This window comes from Poecilia formosa, unplaced genomic scaffold, assembly GCF_000485575.1.
Source record: "Poecilia formosa unplaced genomic scaffold, Poecilia_formosa-5.1.2 Scaffold164, whole genome shotgun sequence".
Classification (NCBI taxonomy): domain Eukaryota; kingdom Metazoa; phylum Chordata; class Actinopteri; order Cyprinodontiformes; family Poeciliidae; genus Poecilia; species Poecilia formosa.
In genome coordinates this window covers 1,028,759-1,048,838 of record NW_006800103.1, presented here as the reverse complement: position 1 = coordinate 1,048,838, position 20,080 = coordinate 1,028,759, and the positions used below count along the sequence as shown (strand labels likewise).

The following is a 20,080-nucleotide window of genomic DNA, read 5'->3' as shown; positions in this document are numbered from 1 at the left end:
CCATCTCCTCTGCTTTATTTCATATTGTTGTAGTTTGGTTGTTTCGTGCTCACTATGAATGATTTTAAATAATTTTTGATAGTCTCCAGTAAAAAAATGCGATTGTATAACTTTGATTTTATGGGTATAATAAAATAGTTTAAACTATAAAATTGTACAGCAAAAAATTTACAATTAAACGAGAACATTTTTGTATTTACCTGCATAATGAATTAATCTCCGGACTAAAAGACTAAACAAAAGTCTAGGTACAGTACAGCTGAAATAGATAGATTTTTTTTCTAGGTGTGAAGACACAAAAAAAGGTCAAATAAAGTCATTTTAGAGCTGGTGGATGCGTCTCTAAGCTTTCAGTCACAGTGAGCGGCGCCATCACAGTCTGCAGGTGATCATTTCCCAAATGAGGTGAAAGTGGTAGATAAAAGAAATAATAATAAGGGTGCACCAATAGCAGTTTTCTGGCTGATCACCGATCTTTGAAACAGCTGACCTGCCAATTCCGATTTTTTCCTATGCCAATTTTTTTTTTCTCAATTGCTGCGAAAAACAGCAAGAAAGCTGCTAAGTTGGCAACAGTGGGTTGACTGTCAAACGTTTCTCACTGCAGAGCAGAAGAGGGAAGTCGTTGATTATTGACCTTTGCAAAGTTACATAAGATCAGTGGATAAAATCGGCTTCACATAGAAGTATTGGCCGATCACTTATCTCTCAAAATTAAGGAAATCGGCAAAGATAAACTGGCTGGCTGATAAATCGGTGCAGCCTTAATAGAAAATGTTCTACCCTTAATTAAAAATGTTCATATCAGAAAAGAACAAAAATGTAAAATATCAAAACAAATATCTACTCACAGCTTCATTAGCCATTACAAGTGAGTTACTGATTTTAAAAAAAATCATTTTACACATCAAAAATTTACAGCCTACCAGCCACTAAACAGACAGGCTGCTGAAAGTAAATCATATATTCCTTATAATGAACAAAAATCACCCTAACAACTTAGGAACGTGTGTGTGTGTTAGTGAGGTGGCGAGGGGGGATGAGGTGGCGGTGGTGGAGGCGGAGGAGGAGGGAAGTCAACATAGGGGACAGAGTTTGGATGCCAGAAAGAAGGGGAGAAAGATGGGTTGAAAAANGCTCAAAAAAGTAATTTTTTCCTCTTTAAGGTGAAAAATAAATAAATTAAAACACTGATGTGACATTTTCCAAGAGCAAAATCTGATGACCAACTTTCTGTTGTCTTTCTCTACAGGCATTTTATTCTGCTTCCATAAGAGCAGTTTGATTTTTACTACTGTGAAATTCATGTGGACACACAGTGAAGACGACACACATGCAATTTTGAGACCTTCACAGAAATCCTTCTGGTAAACACTCCTCTCCTTTCTGCATGTAAGATCAGGCTCCTACTATGATTTGTGTCTTATGACATCTTAGATTCCCCCAGACGGACACCTCTTGTCATAAAGCTGTCTTTGATTTCTGGCAGTTGCATCATGGGGAGCGCTCTCCAGAGGATGTGATTTACCACTGCCATTCCTCTGGAGTCAATGTACATTTGACTTGAGACATTATCCAGCAGTCATCGAAGGTTGTGGTAATGCCACACGGCTTGCTGCTGCCAAAGAGGCCATCTTGAAAAAGTGGAGAGCTGCACATGTGTTTATTAATGCTACAAGCACATGGGAGAGCACTGACATGCTGCAGTACCAGGCTGTCAAGGCAGGAGCGTCACTGTTACCTGTTTGTTTATTAAAACATTTAAAATATTTTAGGTCATGTGCACTAGCATAGCAACCTGGAATTTAGCCGTTAATTGTCTTGTAAAATCAGCAAACATATCTGATAAAATGGAGTAGAAAACTTTTCACACCATGATTACTTTATAATAGATCTGTCTGCTCTGGTAGAGAACCCAAAAATTACGCTCAAGGAAAACTATTACTAATTCAACATATTTTTTTTAACTTAAGCAAAAAGTAGTAATACTTAATACTTAGTAAACTAATACAGTAAGTAATGCGTATGTATAGAAGAACAGGGTAAAATATTCAGTGTTTCCTGCATCGTTTTTACCTTCAGATCTCAGCAGATGGACGCTAACATCAGATTTGGGATTTCACTTTTCTCCTGAAAGCTAGCTTTTAGCATCAAGTGACAAAATTTAACGATATTCATGGAATTCCTGAAAAACTCTAAAATTAATTTTATTCAACAAAGAATGGAGTCTGTCAAAAGACAGCAAAGTATGTAAAAAGAACATCAACTATACTGCTTTCTATAATCAATGGAAAACAAATTACTGACTGGGCCAGAAGGTCAAGGTAATATTAATGACTTTAATCATAAACTTGTCTGGAGAGACAAAAATCACACACAAAAACACCCACATTGCTCCTTCAGGAATAGAAATGATGGCAGAGTTGAAGCCGGTCTGCAGAGCGGATTGTGTCGTGACCCGGAGCCAGAGAAGGGCGATAGATCAGACAGAGTGCTTCCCACATGTCTGCCTATAATTAGTTGTGCTTCATGCACACATATTCTTTAAAATGGTCATTTAATCAAGTTATCGTGGTGTCAAATAAAACCACATCTACATGCACAGCTAAACAAAATCAGTATCTGTACACTGTAAAACATTTGACGGTGGTTTAATTTGAAAATGAAAGTCCAGCTGCTGCTATGAAAATGCAATTTAAGTCAACAAGAAAATTGCTTTGGTTTTAACTCAGAAGTTAAAGTTCATGAAGTTGATTTAACAAGAGACAAGTGGTCTAAACTGTTTTTTAAGTTCATTAATCTTGAATTGTGAGTTTTAACTTAATGCTGCAATTTAAACCAAATAATTATTTCACAATATGCAAGAAAAAAAAAAACTGCCCTCTCCCAGTTAAAGGTCACATTTCTCTGTTATTTCACTCACATTATCAAGTTAAAATAACTACGTATTTTCCTCTAGAATAATTTAAATTCTTATTTCAAATTGAATGAAAATATTTATGATCTGATAATGAATTTTATTAAACGTCACACTGAATTCAGCTCAGAAACATTTAGTGAGAGGAGGATATAAAACCAAACATTTTCCTTAATAAAACACCAGAGTCAGATCAATGTAACGCATCTCCATCTCAGGATACAAAAACATGCCGCTAAGCATTCTGGGAAAGAGTTCCCACTCCTGTCTTTTTCTTCTTTCAGGTTTTTTAAATGCTAACCTAAAAACTCCTTTATTCAACTCTGGGAGGTTTGACAAAATGAATAAAAAGTTAACACAACTTACTACTGTAAGTTAATCTTTCACTAACTCACACATTTATGTTCAAAATCTAAAACTCACTAAATTTATTTGACTTCAAGAGAAGAAGACAGTAGACACAACTAAATGCGGCTCAAATGTTTTACAGTGTAGAAGTCCAAAACTCTCCAGATATCTGATTTCATGTTTGACGGTACAACATCGTGTGTTTTGTATGCACACTTAGTCTCCGTCCATAATATTTAATTGCTGCCTTGTGAACAGGTTCTGGTTCTGATTCCTTCAAAGGTTGTCAAAGTTGATCCACTGCGTTTACCAGCGGCAGAAATCTTCTGTCACTATGCTGAGATTAAGGAGCGACATTAAAGCTTCCTCGGGTGACAAATGCTTTAAACCTCTGTTGACAGTCACTGTTGACTTAGCTTGTGTTGACAGAAACTTATGAGCAACTGGACTGAATGCAATTAACTTACTCAAAAATGCTGAACTGCAGTCAAACGGTTAAATGATGTTTAGGAGAAACAAGCTGCCATGTCACAGTAAGCAATTAATCAATTAACCACATTATAAGTTAAAATGACTTCAATAATTGTTTGTTTTTCCTCTTTTCTTTCTCTGTTTCTACTAAAAACTGGATGATAAAAGGTTTCAGTGTGGCAGATTTGTTTACAGAGACTTCAGTATCGATTTTATTTGTTGCTTTAGTTGTTTTGTTTATTTATTTTGGATATTTAAGCTGTCTTCCAGTTCCAACTTATTCTAAAGTTCACTATAAATTAAAACATATTGATTTGTCAGCGGGTATGATTGCATTATTTAGCCTTTAAGAAAAAAAAAAAAATCAAATTTGAAAATGTTTTATTGATCCCAAAGACAAATATTGATTCAAATTCTTCAGAGATGCCATTATGCTGCTCTTTCTTGGTAGATTCAAGACAGATAAGAAAAATAACATTTTATTAATGGGTCTAATGATCTTTTTATGCTGAACTTGGTCATTATTGGGTGTTTAATTTCAGGTAGAGAAAGAGTTTTATTCCTTTCTGGTTTTTGCCATGTCTGACCACAATCTCAGCCATAAAGCACATTTTAAATGGGGTTAAACAAGTGCATTTTAAAAAATTTTTTTTTTTTACATCTGTTGGTCATGAATAACTATTGAACATTATGTCATTTTTGGTTTTTTTTTTCTTTACATTTTTAAATGATCTGCATAGCAGATCACCTTGGGATGAAACCTCTACACAGCCTTTCAGCACCACCAAGTGGTGAAATCATTTTAACAGAAAGTAAGGAAGCATTCATCATGCCGAGGTGGGTCAACCTTCACGTATCTGCATAGAGCAGCATCAGATAAGGTCTTTTTCTTTACCTTTTAAAAAGGAAAACCTTTAAGCAGGTATAAAACATGCTTTTCATACAGAAAACATTTTGGTATTCATTAATTTTTTAGGATATTTTGACATTAAATGTCATCAATATCATCATAATTAAGTAACTGCGCCATGAGGTTAAAAAGCAACACACAACTTCTCAACCTTTGTAAAGTAACTTCGCAACTGCTTGATTTAAAAAGACCAAATATAAAAAAAAATCTGATTTATTAATTAATATTTAGTATCTCTGTAAAAACCTTACTCATTCACTGTTTTCATTTCTGTTTTCTGACTTTGAAACAACATAATTACACCTAACTTCATCATAATTACAAATAACTTCATCATTATTACAAATAACTTCATCATTATTACAAATAACTTCGTCATCTGTCCGCACTGCAATAGTTTTTAAAACATATTTTTGTTTTTGATAACAAAATATACTATATTTTTAAAAGAAAAAATGTCTGGTGTCAAAGACGTGATGACAATTTTAATGACTCATTCTTTCTAAATATCATTGCTCCATTACTCACCGATCAGTTGCTTTTTTAAGAGACGGCTTCTTTTTCTGCATCTTCTGCATCTCCAAACGACTCTGGAAACTTCAATCATAATCCTTTAAATTTGCACTGGTTCTGTTTTACAGCACAGAAAGCTGAGTGCAGATATAAAAACAAAGCTTAAACTTAAAACAAAGCTTTTGGAAACCTGGTCAAAGAAAAAACTTTGTTAGCTGAGTGTGTTGCTCCTCTGTGAACGGCGAGTCCAGTGTGAAATGATGTGACCTCACTGGCTGTTTCCTCCCCTCTCCCTCCTCTCCCTGGCATTTCACATATTCTCACTTTTACCCTTTCTGATTTTATGACAGCACTTTTTACGACCCCCCACAGTGAGAGAAATGCACACCAAAGAGAGTTTCACTCCATGTGAAACTGAGATTTGTTTGGTTGTGATTTATTAGAAGTTGCCAACACATGTTGCATAGACTTTACACTTTTTGTGTTGCAGTTTACTTTTAAGATCATCTGTTTTAGTCAGTGAGTCAGGAAACATTTAGGGATAGCCCTTCTTTTTGCAAACGAGTCACAGGTTCAGGGTCTCCGGTTGCAGCAGAGCGCTGATTCAGGGGGCAAATGGTGAGTCTAAACGGAGGCACATGATAGGGAAGACGGCCTGGAACGATGTAAGGCGATAGATGGAGCGACACGTGAGAGGAGGGGTCAAAGGGCATTGGTTCTTCTTAGAGTAGACTCATGTTTGAGGCGTTGCTAACCTAATTAGATTGTCCAGGTTTATTTTTAAAATATTACTTACAAGAAACATGATAAGTTCAAAACGGTCAAAGATTATACATTCTAAATAGTTTTTACTACCAATTATAAAACTAGATGCAGTTGAAGGTAGATTCATACTTCCAAAAGTTCATATATTTTTTTTGAAGATATCAGACTAAAGCATGGTGTTAAATTAGGGCTGTTAGAAATAGAAAAAAAAAGGAAAAGTACGTCAGCCAAAAAACTCAGAAATTTTGAACTTAATTTTAGAATTTTTCTAGAAGAAACAAGGAGATTTCTGGAAAAAAAAAGCTAGAATTTTTTTTTAGATTAATTCCCAAAATATTTTAGAAAGAAAATCATAAATTTCTGAGTTTGAAAATTCAAAAATTTGCTTAAAAAACTTGGAAATTTTGAGATGAATCTCAGAAAATTTCTTGAAAAATCTTAGACATTTTTAAGTTACAAAAGGTGAAAATTTTTCACTTTTCAAACTCAGAAATTTCCAAGTTAAGAGATAAATCTAAAAAAAATTACTTTTTACTTTTGAATCTCAGAAATGTCTAGGTTTCTTTAGAGAAATTTTTAGAGAATAATTTTAAAATTTCAAAATATTTCTTGTGGGTATAAAAAGAAACTTTATTAACTACACATGAATAGTACAGATGGCTGCACAGTGGTGCAGTTGGCAGAGCTGTTGCCTTGCAGCAAGAAGGTTCTGGGTTTGATTCTAGGCCTGTATTTTATTACATCAGTCTTTTCTGAAGCCGTTTTCGGAAGTCAGTGTGTCTGAGGACAACAGTCTGATTTTAACCCCTGGTGCTGATGAATGCTGCTGCAGAAAACCAGCAGGACGTGTTAATCATGACCTGAACCTGTGAACATGCTGCTGCGTACGCCAAGTCTCACAGCATCATAGCAGCTCACTGCAAGCATGTATTGTATGAGCTAAAGTGTTAATTTGAGAAGTCCAGTGTTTGGTTTCAACACTGTAATGCCTAACTTCTCCACTTCCCATCTCCTGCTGAGTTTTAAAAGCGTGCATTGAAATATTACTAGGTCATGTTTTTCTAGTCTTTTCAGCAGCTGTTTGCATTTAACATTTATTTAACCAGATATGTCTCCATGAGATTAAAAAGCTGCTTTTCAAGAGAGACCTGATCAGGCATGGCTGCAGCACACCGACAGCTGCAAATCAAAAATACACACATCAGCAACAATTTGGATAATAAAGGAAAAATATCCAAAACATTTGTAAAAAGAGAAAACAAATACAACTTAAAAGGAACTGATATTTTCAAAAACATTTAGATTCAGAACAACTGAAAGATGCATTTCAATTAAAGATGTCAGTTTGGCAATGAGATTAAACAATATAAATGTGTTTCTGCTCTTCGTGATATGAAGTACAAGCTAGTGTTTTATTAAAATATGTATGTAATCTGAGCTGAATAACTAGTTTTGTTTTAATGTATTTTTAAGGTATAAGTTTATAATACCAGAAACAACCAATCAGAGCCAGGAGGCGGGTCTTAGGGCTGTCAATCAATGCTACTCAATGTGCTAAGGATGGAAAAACAACTTATCGTTCCAGGAAAACTGTTTATCTGCCGTCATCGGTGGCTCTGCCAACTAGCCTTAGCATTGGTGCCAGGCTGTGTGGTGAACCAGCTGTAGAATAACAAGTGATTGACAGCGCTAAGACCCACCTCCTGGCTCTGATTGGTTGCTTCTGACTGGGTGGTGTATTTCGGCAGCTAGTACTGGGAGCATTTCGGTTCACAGATTATCTGTCTTAACTGTTTTGGTCAACAATACGAGTTCTTAAGCTACAAAATTAGATTTGACCTTTAACAACGTTCAACATAACCAGCACTGACAGAAGTTAAAGCTGCACTGTTTAAGTTTAGAGGAATAAAAGCAGATAATTTATGTCATTCGTTTCACCAAATAAGCAGAACTATCTCCTTCAAACCCACTTTCAGATCTCAAAAACAAAACAAACAAAGAAAATCTCAACCAAGAAATTATATTTTAGACATCTGGTGCAACATGTTAAGTCTGAACAGATTAAACTACAACTAGATCCAACAGTAAGTCCAGTTTTCCATCATTTTATTTGATTAATGACTGAATTATGGCTGCAGCAGACAAACTGCAGGGCTTGTGGGAAAGAAAAGTTTAACATTTTAACACATTCTTATTAACACATTAATAATCTTTAACAGATCTTTAACAACTACAAGTACAGAACAACAAAAACAGTAACTACACTGAAATCAGCAGAAAAATGTGAATGAAGACTTGCTGCTACCCTGATGGAGAACAAAAAGTTGAACTAACTCAAAAAGTCTCCTGAGGTTTAAGGATGGCATGAATGGATTAGTTTACTTACAAAAACACTGTAAAAAAAAAAAAAGTCCTGTTTACGAGTTGAGTCTAAGTTCACTTGTTTCACAAAGTTTGATTTGCTTTTGAAAAATATTACAGCGCCCGCGCTTTGGTCTGTTCATTAATCTGAAATATTCAACAAGAAGCATCTAGAATGAGCAGCAATGCCAAATACAGAGAATTAACCTATTCATTGTTTGTCATTATAATTCTGCAGTTAGTGGCTCCTCCAGAAATTTTTCAAAGGGAAAATGTTACAGGGGCCCACCTAATGAAATAAAAAGAACATTATTTGTGCATTTATTTATTTATTAGGTTTAACAATTATGTCTTCATTAAAGAAGATGCCTTTTCAAGACATAAACATGACTCTTTGAGGAGGCCAGTATTTTTCAAGAGGGGGCCATGGCCCCCCCGGTCCACCTCTGAGGGTCGTCACTGTTTCAGTTGTTTTCAGATTCAACTCCTACTACCAACAATAATAAACAATACCTGAATGAGACTAAACAGCTCCCTTTAGCGTATTTCTGTTTTGTTTCACTTTGGAGGTGGTGAATGTGGCTTAAAGGGGTGCTGTCCATCTCCTCTGCTTTATTTCATATTGTTGTAGTTTGGTTGTTTCGTGCTCACTATGAATGATTTTAAATAATTTTTGATAGTCTCCAGTAAAAAAATGCGATTGTATAACTTTGATTTTATGGGTATAATAAAATAGTTTAAACTATAAAATTGTACAGCAAAAAATTTACAATTAAACGAGAACATTTTTGTATTTACCTGCATAATGAATTAATCTCCGGACTAAAAGACTAAACAAAAGACTAGGTACAGTACAGCTGAAATAGATAGATTTTTTTTCTAGGTGTGAAGACACAAAAAAAGGTCAAATAAAGTCATTTTAGAGCTGGTGGATGCGTCTCTAAGCTTTCAGTCACAGTGAGCGGCGCCATCACAGTCTGCAGGTGATCATTTCCCAAATGAGGTGAAAGTGGTAGATAAAAGAAATAATAATAAGGGTGTACCAATAGCAGTTTTCTGGCTGATCACCGATCTTTGAAACAGCTGACCTGCCAATTCCGATTTTTTCCTATGCCAATTTTTTTTTTCTCAATTGCTGCGAAAAACAGCAAGAAAGCTGCTAAGTTGGCAACAGTGGGTTGACTGTCAAACGTTTCTCACTGCAGAGCAGAAGAGGGAAGTCGTTGATTATTGACCTTTGCAAAGTTACATAAGATCAGTGGATAAAATCGGCTTCACATAGAAGTATCGGCCGATCACTTATCTCTCAAAATTAAGGAAATCGGCAAAGATAAACTGGCTGGCTGATAAATCGGTGCACCCCTAATAGAAAATGTTCTTCCCTTAATTAAAAATGTTCATATCAGAAAAGAACAAAAATGTAAAATATCAAAACAAATATCTACTCACAGCTTCATTAGCCATTACAAGTGAGTTACTGATTTTAAAAAAAATCATTTTACACATCAAAAATTTACAGCCTACCAGCCACTAAACAGACAGGCTGCTGAAAGTAAATCATATATTCCTTATAATGAACAAAAATCACCCTAACAACTTAGGAACGTGTGTGTGTGTTAGTGAGGTGGCGAGGGGGGATGAGGTGGCGGTGGTGGAGGCGGAGGAGGAGGGAAGTCAACATAGGGGACAGAGTTTGGATGCCAGAAAGAAGGGGAGAAAGATGGGTTGAAAAACGCTGGAGGAGGAAGAGGAGGAGGGTAGAGGGGGAAGCTGGGTGGAGAGAAAGGGTGATGATGGTGATGATGATGAGGAGGAGGAAGATAAGGGGAGTGGGAAGGAAAGTATGCAGGAGGAATGTCCGTGTGTCCAGGTGGAGGGTAGGAGTGGGCGGATGGCGGCGCGTTTCTCGGGTGCTGATGTCGGACTCGGGTTCTGGCGTGTCGGGGCTGGGAAGCCCGGCGGTCGTGGTTCTGCTGCTGACTGGACTTATCTGAAAGAGAGGAAGAAATGTAAAAAGTTTTTCACTTTTAGGCCTTTTTAAAAATAGATTTATGTAAGGTTTGTCACCTTTTCCCATCTTTTGTCTATTTTATATTCTTTTGATTTATCTAAATGTAAACATTTATCAAATGGAGTGGAATAGTTTTACTTTTCAAAATAAAGTACCTCATATATAAGCCTTGCACAATAAACCATTAATCGCATGATAAATTAACTTCCATTCTGATGATTAATATCTTTTGAAGGGTGATTCTGTTTACAGAAATCATAATATATTTTATACATAGTTTTGGTTGTGTGTGGTTTTTATTTATTGCTTTTGGTTATTGTGTTTTATTTTGAATATTTAAAATGTCTTCCAGTTCAAAATTAAAGTTTGTTAGTTTTACAGAGGGCAAACCTGCATTAACAAGCCTTTATCACATATTACAGCAAATGGTCTCAAAATGACAATGTTATAATTTATCGCAATAATTTCTAGCAAAATTGTGACAGTCCTACTCATATATGTTTTATTTGCATAAGAAAAAAGCTGGGAGAAGTGTTTCCAAACTTTGAGGCGGACACGACCTCTGGAAGGATTAAATAGCAAACCTTTCAAGGTTTGCTAGAAAGGTTCGGTTACTGCCAGACGGTTTACAAGGTGAAATATGCATTTTCGCTGCATATTTTATAAATAGTTTTGTTTTTTAATATCTGCAATCATCACTGTAATATCAGTGTGCGACACATTAGAATAGAAAAACACTGCTTGGAATTTTTTTTTTTGTATAAAACTCCTGGTTTTATGAAAATATATAAAAGTTAAATGAACGACGACACCAAAACTGTCAAAGTGAAAAAAGAGGAGATAAGTTTCTACGACATCATATGACAGAGTTATGTTTGTGGGAGTACCTGCACAGCCATTTTCCTTCCATTTGTTGTTCCTTATTTTTCTTTTTGCCTCCTGCTCCTTCTCATCGTCGCTGTAATCCAAAGCCTGGAGGAGACGAAGAAAAAGAAGAGAAACTACTGAAGGCTCTGCTAACATGTGTATCAAATTGTGTATTTTTCTACATTCACAGTTACATTGTCATCTTTGCAAAAACAAAAATCTAATTTAGATATTTATAAATATAAACAGAGATTCAAAGGTCTGGTTACTGCCAGACGGTTTACAAGGTGAAGCAGCGTTTCTAAACCCAGAAAGCCACAGAAACTGATCCTAACATGAGCTGCGATTACCTCATCTGGTGGTTCATCATCATTCTTCCAAGAAGCATCAGATCCTTTTAAACTGTGGAAAGCAGCATTATTTTGTAACACACAGAGTTTTCTACATAGGTAATCATCTGCTGGACAGAAGATGGAGGCGTGTCCTTACAGCTTGAGCTGCTGCATCAAGATGTACTCTGTGTACTCTTTGAGTGCTGGAGCAAAATAAACAGTCGATCCCTCCGTTAGGCCTTTGCTGCTGATCTGATCTGAAGAGTTAAAGCGCAGAACATAGAAAGGACTGCACACAGGGCCGAACACCTCAAACACCTAAAACACACCAGCAGACCATTATCAGCACGCTGGAAGCATCAGATTTAAATTCAGTCTGACTTCATGTTCTCACCTTTCCCACAGCCACCCTGTCGGACCTGAACAGGATGCTGTCCTCGTTCAGAGCGGGCGTGTTCTTCAGGGACTGGATAATAACTGAGGGGACAAACACAGAGTTAAACGACAGAGCGGTTCTGAGGACGCAGCGTTGATCAGCAGGGAGTCCACTCACCGAGCTGCTGGACGATACTGGAGACTGTTCCCACCGGCTGCAGCTCGGCTTCCTCAGGTAAGCTCACACTGACTTCCTCCACAGCGGGAAGCTCCTGCACACAAACGGGAACTTCTAACAAATGATCTAATGCAGCTAATAATACATCGCCTTAAGTTTTCCCAACAATATTCCCTTAAAATTAGTGTGACACAATATTAACACAACAAAAGCATAAAATCCTACAAAGTATTTTAGGTTTAGTTTTTAGTGCAAATATCTTAGCAAACTTGAAATAAGAAAGCTGACTTACAAATAACCATGTCATTGTTATCAGGTACTTAGTTAGGTACACACTGTGGTAACTATTAACGACAGTTAAAATCAAACACAAAAACTTCTTAACTTTATAAAACACAAACTGACCTCAAGTAAGACTTCATCTCTAGCTTTGATAGGGGCTGGTTGGCTGAAACTTTCATCAACATCCTCAAACACCAGGGCAGGGGAGGAAGAGGAAGATGACGAAGAAGAGGAGGATGAGGAAGAAGATGAAGAACTGTCACTAGTAAAGAGAAAAGACAACATATTAGAAATGTTTTCTTTTTTTTTGCAGTTTCTAGTGTCGAATCCAAAAACTGTCAGTGCAAATGATCAGCAGGTACACTGCAAAACTCCTAACAAGTAAAAAACAAACAAACTTATAAGTAACCTTTAAGCAAGATACAGGGGTTTGTTTTAAGTCAATATTAATGAAAAAGTACTAGCTCCATTGGCAGATTATTTAACAAGACATTTCTCCCATGTTATAAGTGAAATAATCAGTAAATGGATCTGGAACGTTTTCATCAATATGGAATTATGTACTTAAAACAAGCTCCTATAGGTTGCTGAAAAATCACTTTTAAATTAGTTTTGTCTTATTTAGAGTGTAGCAAGATACATTTACTAGACACTAAACCAGAAATACTTAATATTTTGTGTTTTTGCAGTGCATTGTGTATGTTTGAGAGTGTAAACACCTGTCTGAATCGTCCGAGTCCTCATCCACACAGCCAGCCTCACATACAAAGCTCACAGGGAGCGTTGCTGCTGATGCGGCTGTCGGGACAGCTCCATCTGCCTCTGTGTGTGTGTTTGCTGGTGTGGCATCGTCTCGGGTCACAGAAACATCCTCTGCGTGTGTTACCATAGCAACCTGCACCTCCTTCCCCTGGTTTTCTGATGGCAGGTTGTGATCGTTCACCTCTGGTAGATGTGATGTTGAAGTGTCTGTGTGGACAGACTTGTTTGAGTCCTCATTCTCACACCCAGACCCTGAAGGGAGCCCATCTGTTTCCTCTGCCTGTGTTTGTATGGCATCCTCTTTGGTCACAAGGAGATTTTCTAGCTGAGTTGACATGGTGACCTCCATCTCTTCTGCATCCTCCATCGGTGGCGGGTTCTGTTTATCATCTGGTGAGCTTCTGTCCATCTGAGAAGGCAATTAAAGCGTTTCCAAGCAAATTATGTCACTCTGCATGACAGAATATGACATAAAGTGGCTGTCACATAAAACTCTTTATATGAATAAAATATGAACTTCTTACAGTCTGAGACATCATAGAAACTGCATAAGAATACAAAAATATAATTTATTGGCCAAATGTGGAAATAAAAGTAAAATATTGTACAGACAGGGCAACTTTACAAGATACGATTAAAAACATAGTAATACTAAAATGTTATTAAAAATAGCAGTTTTTTTTCTGGACGGTTATTATTAAAAATAAAAATGTAAACTACGAACAAAGCAAAATTTTTTGAACATATAGGCTACGTCAAATGCTAGTTTACATTTACACGATAATTATAGAGCAAAACTATTTCGAGTGAAAATAAAATAACTGCTGTAAATAAAATGTCAGCGTGTTATTATACCAGCATCCAAATGTAGCTCCGTGAGCTAACAGGCTAATGCTAACGGTGCTGTTTTTAAACTCGCGCGCGTTCATTGAATCAGCACGAGCTCAATAAACTCTCGCTAACGCGGTAAACACAGAGCTAACAGTATGACACTGGCTGTGTTTACAATAAAACCTTTCTGTATAATACCTGTCTGAGGAGAAGTTACATCCACGTTGAGGACACGCGCACAGGTTTGGAAAATCACTCATACAACTTCCTGTACTCACTTTCAAAATAAAACTGAATGATTAATAAAAATAAAAAACCCATAAAGATAAGCACGTTGGAAAAAAATACAATAAAAACATAAAGAACTGGGTAAAATTAAAAAAAGATACAACTGCTTGTTATTAGGTTGTCTTTGTCACAGGCGTCCGTTGCACGGCGTGGGGTAATTTAAGCAAGACTATAAATGAAAACTTAAAGAAGCGCTAAAACGTTTAGATAATTTCAGTTCTTTTTAAAAAGATAGACGTGATGTAAAGTAGTGAGGAATATATACACATATTTATATATATATAAACTTAACTTTGTTAATAAGATTAGATTTATACGATATTCACTACATTTATTTTAAACAAACTGCTAAACTCAGACATATGAATTTAACTGCAATACTTAGTAACAATATCTTCTACTTATTTACTGTTAAGTTCCGTTATTACGGTAATCACTTTTAAAATATTTTAAATATATACTGGGTTCTGTAGTTACTGCAAGTTTTATTTGAAAAGTAGCATACGGGTTCCTTCAAGTAGTAAACAGCTGTTTACGTGAACTTTCCGCACGTGTAAAGTACGGAGCACGTGTGATTAAAGTCTATGGCAAGCCAATTTGCCATATTTTCTGGTGTGCGCTATTAACAGCTTGTGGTCGTTTGTATGGCAAGTTAATCGGGAGTGAGCGACCCCTGTGTTGTGCTGCAGAGCTTTCAGACCTCAAATAATGCAAAGAAAACAAGTTCATATTCATTTAGAAACAACAATACAAATGTTTTAACGTAGGGAGTATTTAGAATGTACTATATGATGAGATTTTTTTTCTGTTTCATTACTGCATTATTTTTACAGCTTTTATTTTATTCTGCAGTTTATTAATACAGAATTTCTCTATTCACTCTACTACAACACATTTATCGTTGTCCAGAATGATTCAGAGGTAGGTAAAAACGGAAACAGTAGATGGCAGCACAAGGCTTTGTCCTTCTTCCTGAGCTTTTCAAATACAGCATCAATGTGAGCTTTTGAACTCTTCACCCAAAATAATCACTCCAATTTGATTGATTTGATTTGTAAAGTCCCAAAAATATTAATTTTTTCATCTCAGACAATGAAAATAACTCTTTTCCAACAGACTGGATTTTACTCCATATACTGATGGATGTTTGGATGTGGAATGTGCACATAAGTTCTTGAATGGCTGACAAGGAATCTGGATCCAAGAAATGTGTTAAAAACCTTTTTGTTTTATGAGCCCTCTGCTTCAGGACAGCCAAACAGCTGTCAGCCGCAGTTTTAGTTTCTCACTTTTCTAAATATTCTTTCTTGACCTTCCTTTGGCTGGATTTCACTGCCGCGTCTGTTGTAAGATGTTCACAGTACTGAGGATGTGACAGCTCTGATTACAGTCATTTGTGTTTCTTAACTGCATGTTTTGTATTACAGAAATTCAAACCTTTAAATTCTGCAGTAAAAGTGTCTCTGTCTTTTCCTTTCTAAGAAATGTAAAATAAACAAATGTGTCATAATGCACAGGAAAATCCAGTTGCTTACCATTGTTACAGAGATAATCAGCTTACACCATGTAGCTGTTTTAGTAAGGCACTGAAGGAACTTTGCTTACAACAAACACAATGTGACTCAAACGCTTCCAAGCAGCCATTCCCTGCAGGAGTACGGTCAGAATGACATATACGGGTCTGTCCAAAGCTTTACGTCATCTGTAAGAATAGCTGCTCTAGAAACTTAGCAGGAATCATATTTGTGTTCCCCCAAGGAGTTGGGAACTATGCTATTATTGTCCATCCATGTGACTCACCTCTCCAGAATGCTTGAATTGTGCTGGTGTCCTGATCCAAGGGAGTCTGGATAACAACAAATCTCCCTGATGTATTACATTAGTGTGCTTCTTTACACTGAAACTCACAAAACTCCTAAATATATTTAGATTTTCTCCAAGGATACAACAGAATGAGAAATTAGAAACTGTTTTTGTGTGAATTCAATGATAAAATGAAAAAGTACTCCACATGATTAAAGAGAGGATTCAAACATAATGTCATAATTTATTAATATTCAAACAATCTATGTTGTATTGATGTTGATTAAGTAATAAACCAAAAGGCAAAAACAAATACAAAGCACAAACTTTACCTGAACAATGGAGAAGCACACATGAAAAACAACTACACTGTAAAAACATCTGAAGGTGGTTTAACTTGAAAATGAAAGTCCGCCTGCTGCTGTGAAAATGCAATTTAAGTCACAAGAAAAGTGTTTTGGTTCTAACTCAGAAATTAAAGTTCATGAAGTTGATTTAACTTCAAGAGGTGAGTTGTCTAAACATTATTTTTTAAGTTAATTAATCTTGAATTGTGAGTTTTAAATTAATCCTGCAATTTAAACCAAATAATTATTTAACAATATGCAAGAAAAAAACTGCCCTCACCTGGTTAAAGGTCACATTTCTCTGTTATTTTTACTCACAATATAAAGGTAAAATAACTGCTTATTTTGCTTTAGAATAATTTAAATTTGTTTCGAATTGCATGAAAAAATTTATGATTTGATAATTAATTTTATTAAATGTCAGAATGAATTCTGATTAAAAAAACATTTAGTATGCAAAGGACATAAAAATAAACATTTGCCTTAATAAAACACCAGAGTCAGATCAGTGTAACACATCCATCTCAGGATACAAAAACATACAAAAACAACATTCTGGGAAATAGTTCCCACTCCTGTCTTTTTCCTCGTTCAGTTTTTTTTTTAGCGCTGACCTATAAAGTCTAGTTTATTCAACTCTGGAAGGTCTGACAAAATTAATATAAAGTTAACACAACTTACTACTGTATGTCTTTCACAAACTCACACATTGAGGTTCTAAATCTAAAACTCACTACATTTATTTGACTTAAATAGTAGAAGACAGTAGACACAACTAAATGCGGCTCAAATGTTTTACAGTGTAGGGATCACCATGACCCAGTTCAACCCATTTCTTTGGCTTCTCAAAACAAAATAATCATGTCTTGTTTTTGTATACACACACGCAAAAGTATAAAAATCAACAGATGATGTGACTAATAAATTAGCCCGAGCCTGAAGGAGAAAACCGTTTCCCCTCCAAATCTGAATCCAGTGCTGCTTTCCAGGCTGAAAGGAATCAGCTGCCAAATGAAGCTGAAATATAACTAAGAAAAGATTTAAGTCAAAGCTGATCTAATAATAATAACAACTGTGACCTGTGGTTAGGGTATTTCCATATTTCAGTGATTGAAATGGTACGTGCAGCACCGTTTCTAGGAAATCCTGCCGAGAAGGACGGTTTGTGTCTCATCATCAGATGTCTCATCTTTTGTCTTTGATAACAGATGAAGCAGTAAAAGTTGCAGCTGTTGCCTATTGTACCCCTCATGGGTCAGGTTGATATGCACCTGCGTTTCTATGATGTCATGCAGTGCAGAAGTTGGAAACTATATCCCCTGAAGCATTTTTCCCTGAAAACAAGTTTTTGAAAGGGTGATTTAGAATAGGATGTGCTCCAGCACCATTGTTTTAAGGAATCTATTCCTTTTCTGTTGATGTGCATTGTGACTAGTAGTCAGGGAATTGAACTTTATTTCTGGACATGTTTGTTGGTCATAAAGTTGGCAGATGTTGTTTTTCTTGGTTGGCAAATATTGTTTTTTTTTTTGCCTTTTTGTCCTTCACAGTCACACAAAAACAGAAAACAGGTGCTGTTTTTCAGTTTTACGGTCCCAATATTACTCATTGTGTCACCAATGACAATGTAAAGTCAACATACCACCACCACAAAACACAGATTTTCCCGTTTTGATGGGAAATACCCTCCACACAAACCCCAACCAATGCATGACAGATGTTAACTGTGTGTTTTAAATAAAAAGTCCAATTAATCTACAGGTCCTATAATTACAGACATATTAGTTAAGTCTCTTTTTGTGCTTTTTTTCTTACTTGTTTCTTATGAACTAGATTGCTTTTTCAGCAACATGCCAGCTTAACTTTAACATGACTCTTTAACTCTAAAAACTATTACTTTTGACATTAATAATGTTTACTTTAACTTTTAAGGTCCTTGTCAATAATTTTTATAAACTAAAGATATGCATTTGCCAGATTTGAGATTATATTTGTGGGAGCTGAAAATAATTTAAGCACTGGCATTAGTTATTCTATTATCCATCATTTAAAATACGTATTTGACATGTTTTTCTCGATTTTTCTCTTATGGGTCCATTGATGTAAAATCCACACCAGATGTTGGCAACAACCCAAGTAATCCATAAATACAATAAAATCAAAACAAATAAGTAAAGTTTAAAAAATGAAATGACACAGGGAATAAGCTTTGATCACAAGAAGAAAATAATCTGCAATAAAAGGCAGAGAGCCAAGAAACAAACTAAAATCTACATTTGTATGATTGGGAAAACCAAAAAGATCTTCACAAAAAGTTCTTGGAGTTGCAAATAATACTAATTACAATCACTACAACTACATTTCTAAGTTTCTGAATGTTCCAGTTAGTGCTGTTGTTCCCTAACTTGGAAGTGGAAAGAACACAATTTCACCAAAAAACAGCCAAGACCAAGTTTTCCTCATAATATTTCTAATAAAGGACCCAATAGAATAATAATAAGAAGAGTGAAAGACCTGGAAATAGCAGAAAACAGCTTTTAAAACAATAAGTAAAGCTCTGTATTGTACACACTCTGCACAATACTCCACTGTGGAAGAAAAAGTATGTAAAAGCTTCTTTAAAGTAGATGCAGAAAATATGGACAAGCTAGTTAAATATGGAGAGAATAGCCTGATCAGCAAAGACCGAAGTTGAGCTATTTGGATATCAGTGGACATACATGAAGAATGATTCAGTACATAATCACAAAAACACCGTGCCAAAACAGAAACTCGCAGGTCGGAGCTTCTAGGTGTGGTCACATCTAATCTACAGTTTTTATTTGTTGTTTAATAACTTTTCACTGATTCTGTATACAAAATACCTTTTGCTTATTTTTATTTAACTCTCCAGGGTTTACCTGTCTTTACTAAAAGCCGTTTTAGGATAGTCTGTTTTTTATGGCGTGTATGAGGAACAGAGACTTAATTTGACAGAGGATGACGTTTGTAATCCAAAAGTATTGTTAAGTTTACGTATTATTTTATTTAGTAAAGATTTAATACAATTGAAGCCCTTTTATGACTCTGGGGATCAGGTTTTTACTGAAACTTTACTGCTCATTGCAGCTTATAAAGGGTAAAATTATTTGCTAACTCTATTTCAACAAAGAAAATATAAACTTGGCAGAAGAACTGTCACAGTTCTTTGTGTACTCCATTTCAATCTAATCCATGATGTGGAACATTGTCATGCATTTCTATTTTTATAAAACTCTTAATGAACCATACATACTTAACGACTGAAACACTAATGAGCCATGGACATTTTATCTTTGACTAAAGTTCAGGCTTCTTTTCAGGCTCCATGTCTTGTGAAATCCTTCCAGATTTCTGCGACATTCACCTACTTATGGAGCAATTCCAGTTGAAACCATCAATTCAGATGATTGCAGGACATTGCTGAAACATTTACAATTACAAAACTGAATTGACCTTCAGATGTAGGGTTTGCAAGCTCAACAAAAGTATTTCACATGTGCATCAGGTTTTCTCTATGTACGTAAGAAAATAAAAAAGTAATTGATATTTCCTTAGGGTGTGCTTAACATATACTTGTACAGTAATAAATTAGATTACATGTTGAGATTAGGCTTGAATATCAGATTAAAAGTATAATTTGAAAGTAACCTTCAAATAAGTATTAGTGCTGTACATGTTCAGGGTTATTTTTGACACAA

At 35.6% G+C, this 20,080-nt stretch overlaps 1 protein-coding gene across 3 annotated transcripts; it reads right to left on the bottom strand.

The window, feature by feature from the left end:
* Window positions 1–890: 890 nt before the first annotated feature.
* naf1 (nuclear assembly factor 1 homolog (S. cerevisiae)) lies at window positions 891–14,224 on the bottom strand. 3 transcript variants are annotated; one of them, XM_016677789.1, is made up of 10 exons: window positions 14,122–14,215; window positions 13,050–13,543; window positions 12,454–12,592; window positions 12,049–12,142; window positions 11,890–11,972; window positions 11,653–11,813; window positions 11,514–11,565; window positions 11,184–11,268; window positions 10,019–10,275; window positions 891–1,135 (listed from the first exon to the last, which is right to left on the bottom strand). In XM_016677789.1, exons 2-10 carry the CDS (start codon window positions 13,499–13,501, stop codon window positions 1,019–1,021), a joined length of 1,440 nt encoding a protein of 479 aa, XP_016533275.1. In that variant the 5' UTR covers window positions 13,502–13,543; window positions 14,122–14,215; the 3' UTR covers window positions 891–1,018. The 3 variants fall into 3 exon arrangements, with proteins under 3 accessions (XP_016533275.1, XP_016533276.1, XP_016533274.1); XM_016677790.1 differs by lacking the exon at window positions 891–1,135 and having other exon boundaries at window positions 9,774–10,275; window positions 13,050–13,501; window positions 14,122–14,224; XM_016677788.1 differs by lacking the exon at window positions 891–1,135 and having other exon boundaries at window positions 9,774–10,275; window positions 14,122–14,214.
* Window positions 14,225–20,080: the final 5,856 nt, after the last annotated feature.

What these genes read in the sequence shown, in the direction of transcription:
- naf1 (XM_016677790.1), bottom strand. Translation starts at nt 13,501, where the DNA reads ATGGACAGAAGCTCACCAGATGATAAACAGAACCCGCCACCGATGGAG. An exon ending in GACTCGGACGATTCAGACAG is followed by an intron (nt 12,593 to 13,049) that starts GTGTTTACACTC and finishes TCTCTTTACTAG; the next exon opens with TGACAGTTCTTCATCTTCTT. An exon ending in GAGATGAAGTCTTACTTGAG is followed by an intron (nt 12,143 to 12,453) that starts GTCAGTTTGTGT and finishes GTTTGTGTGCAG; the next exon opens with GAGCTTCCCGCTGTGGAGGA.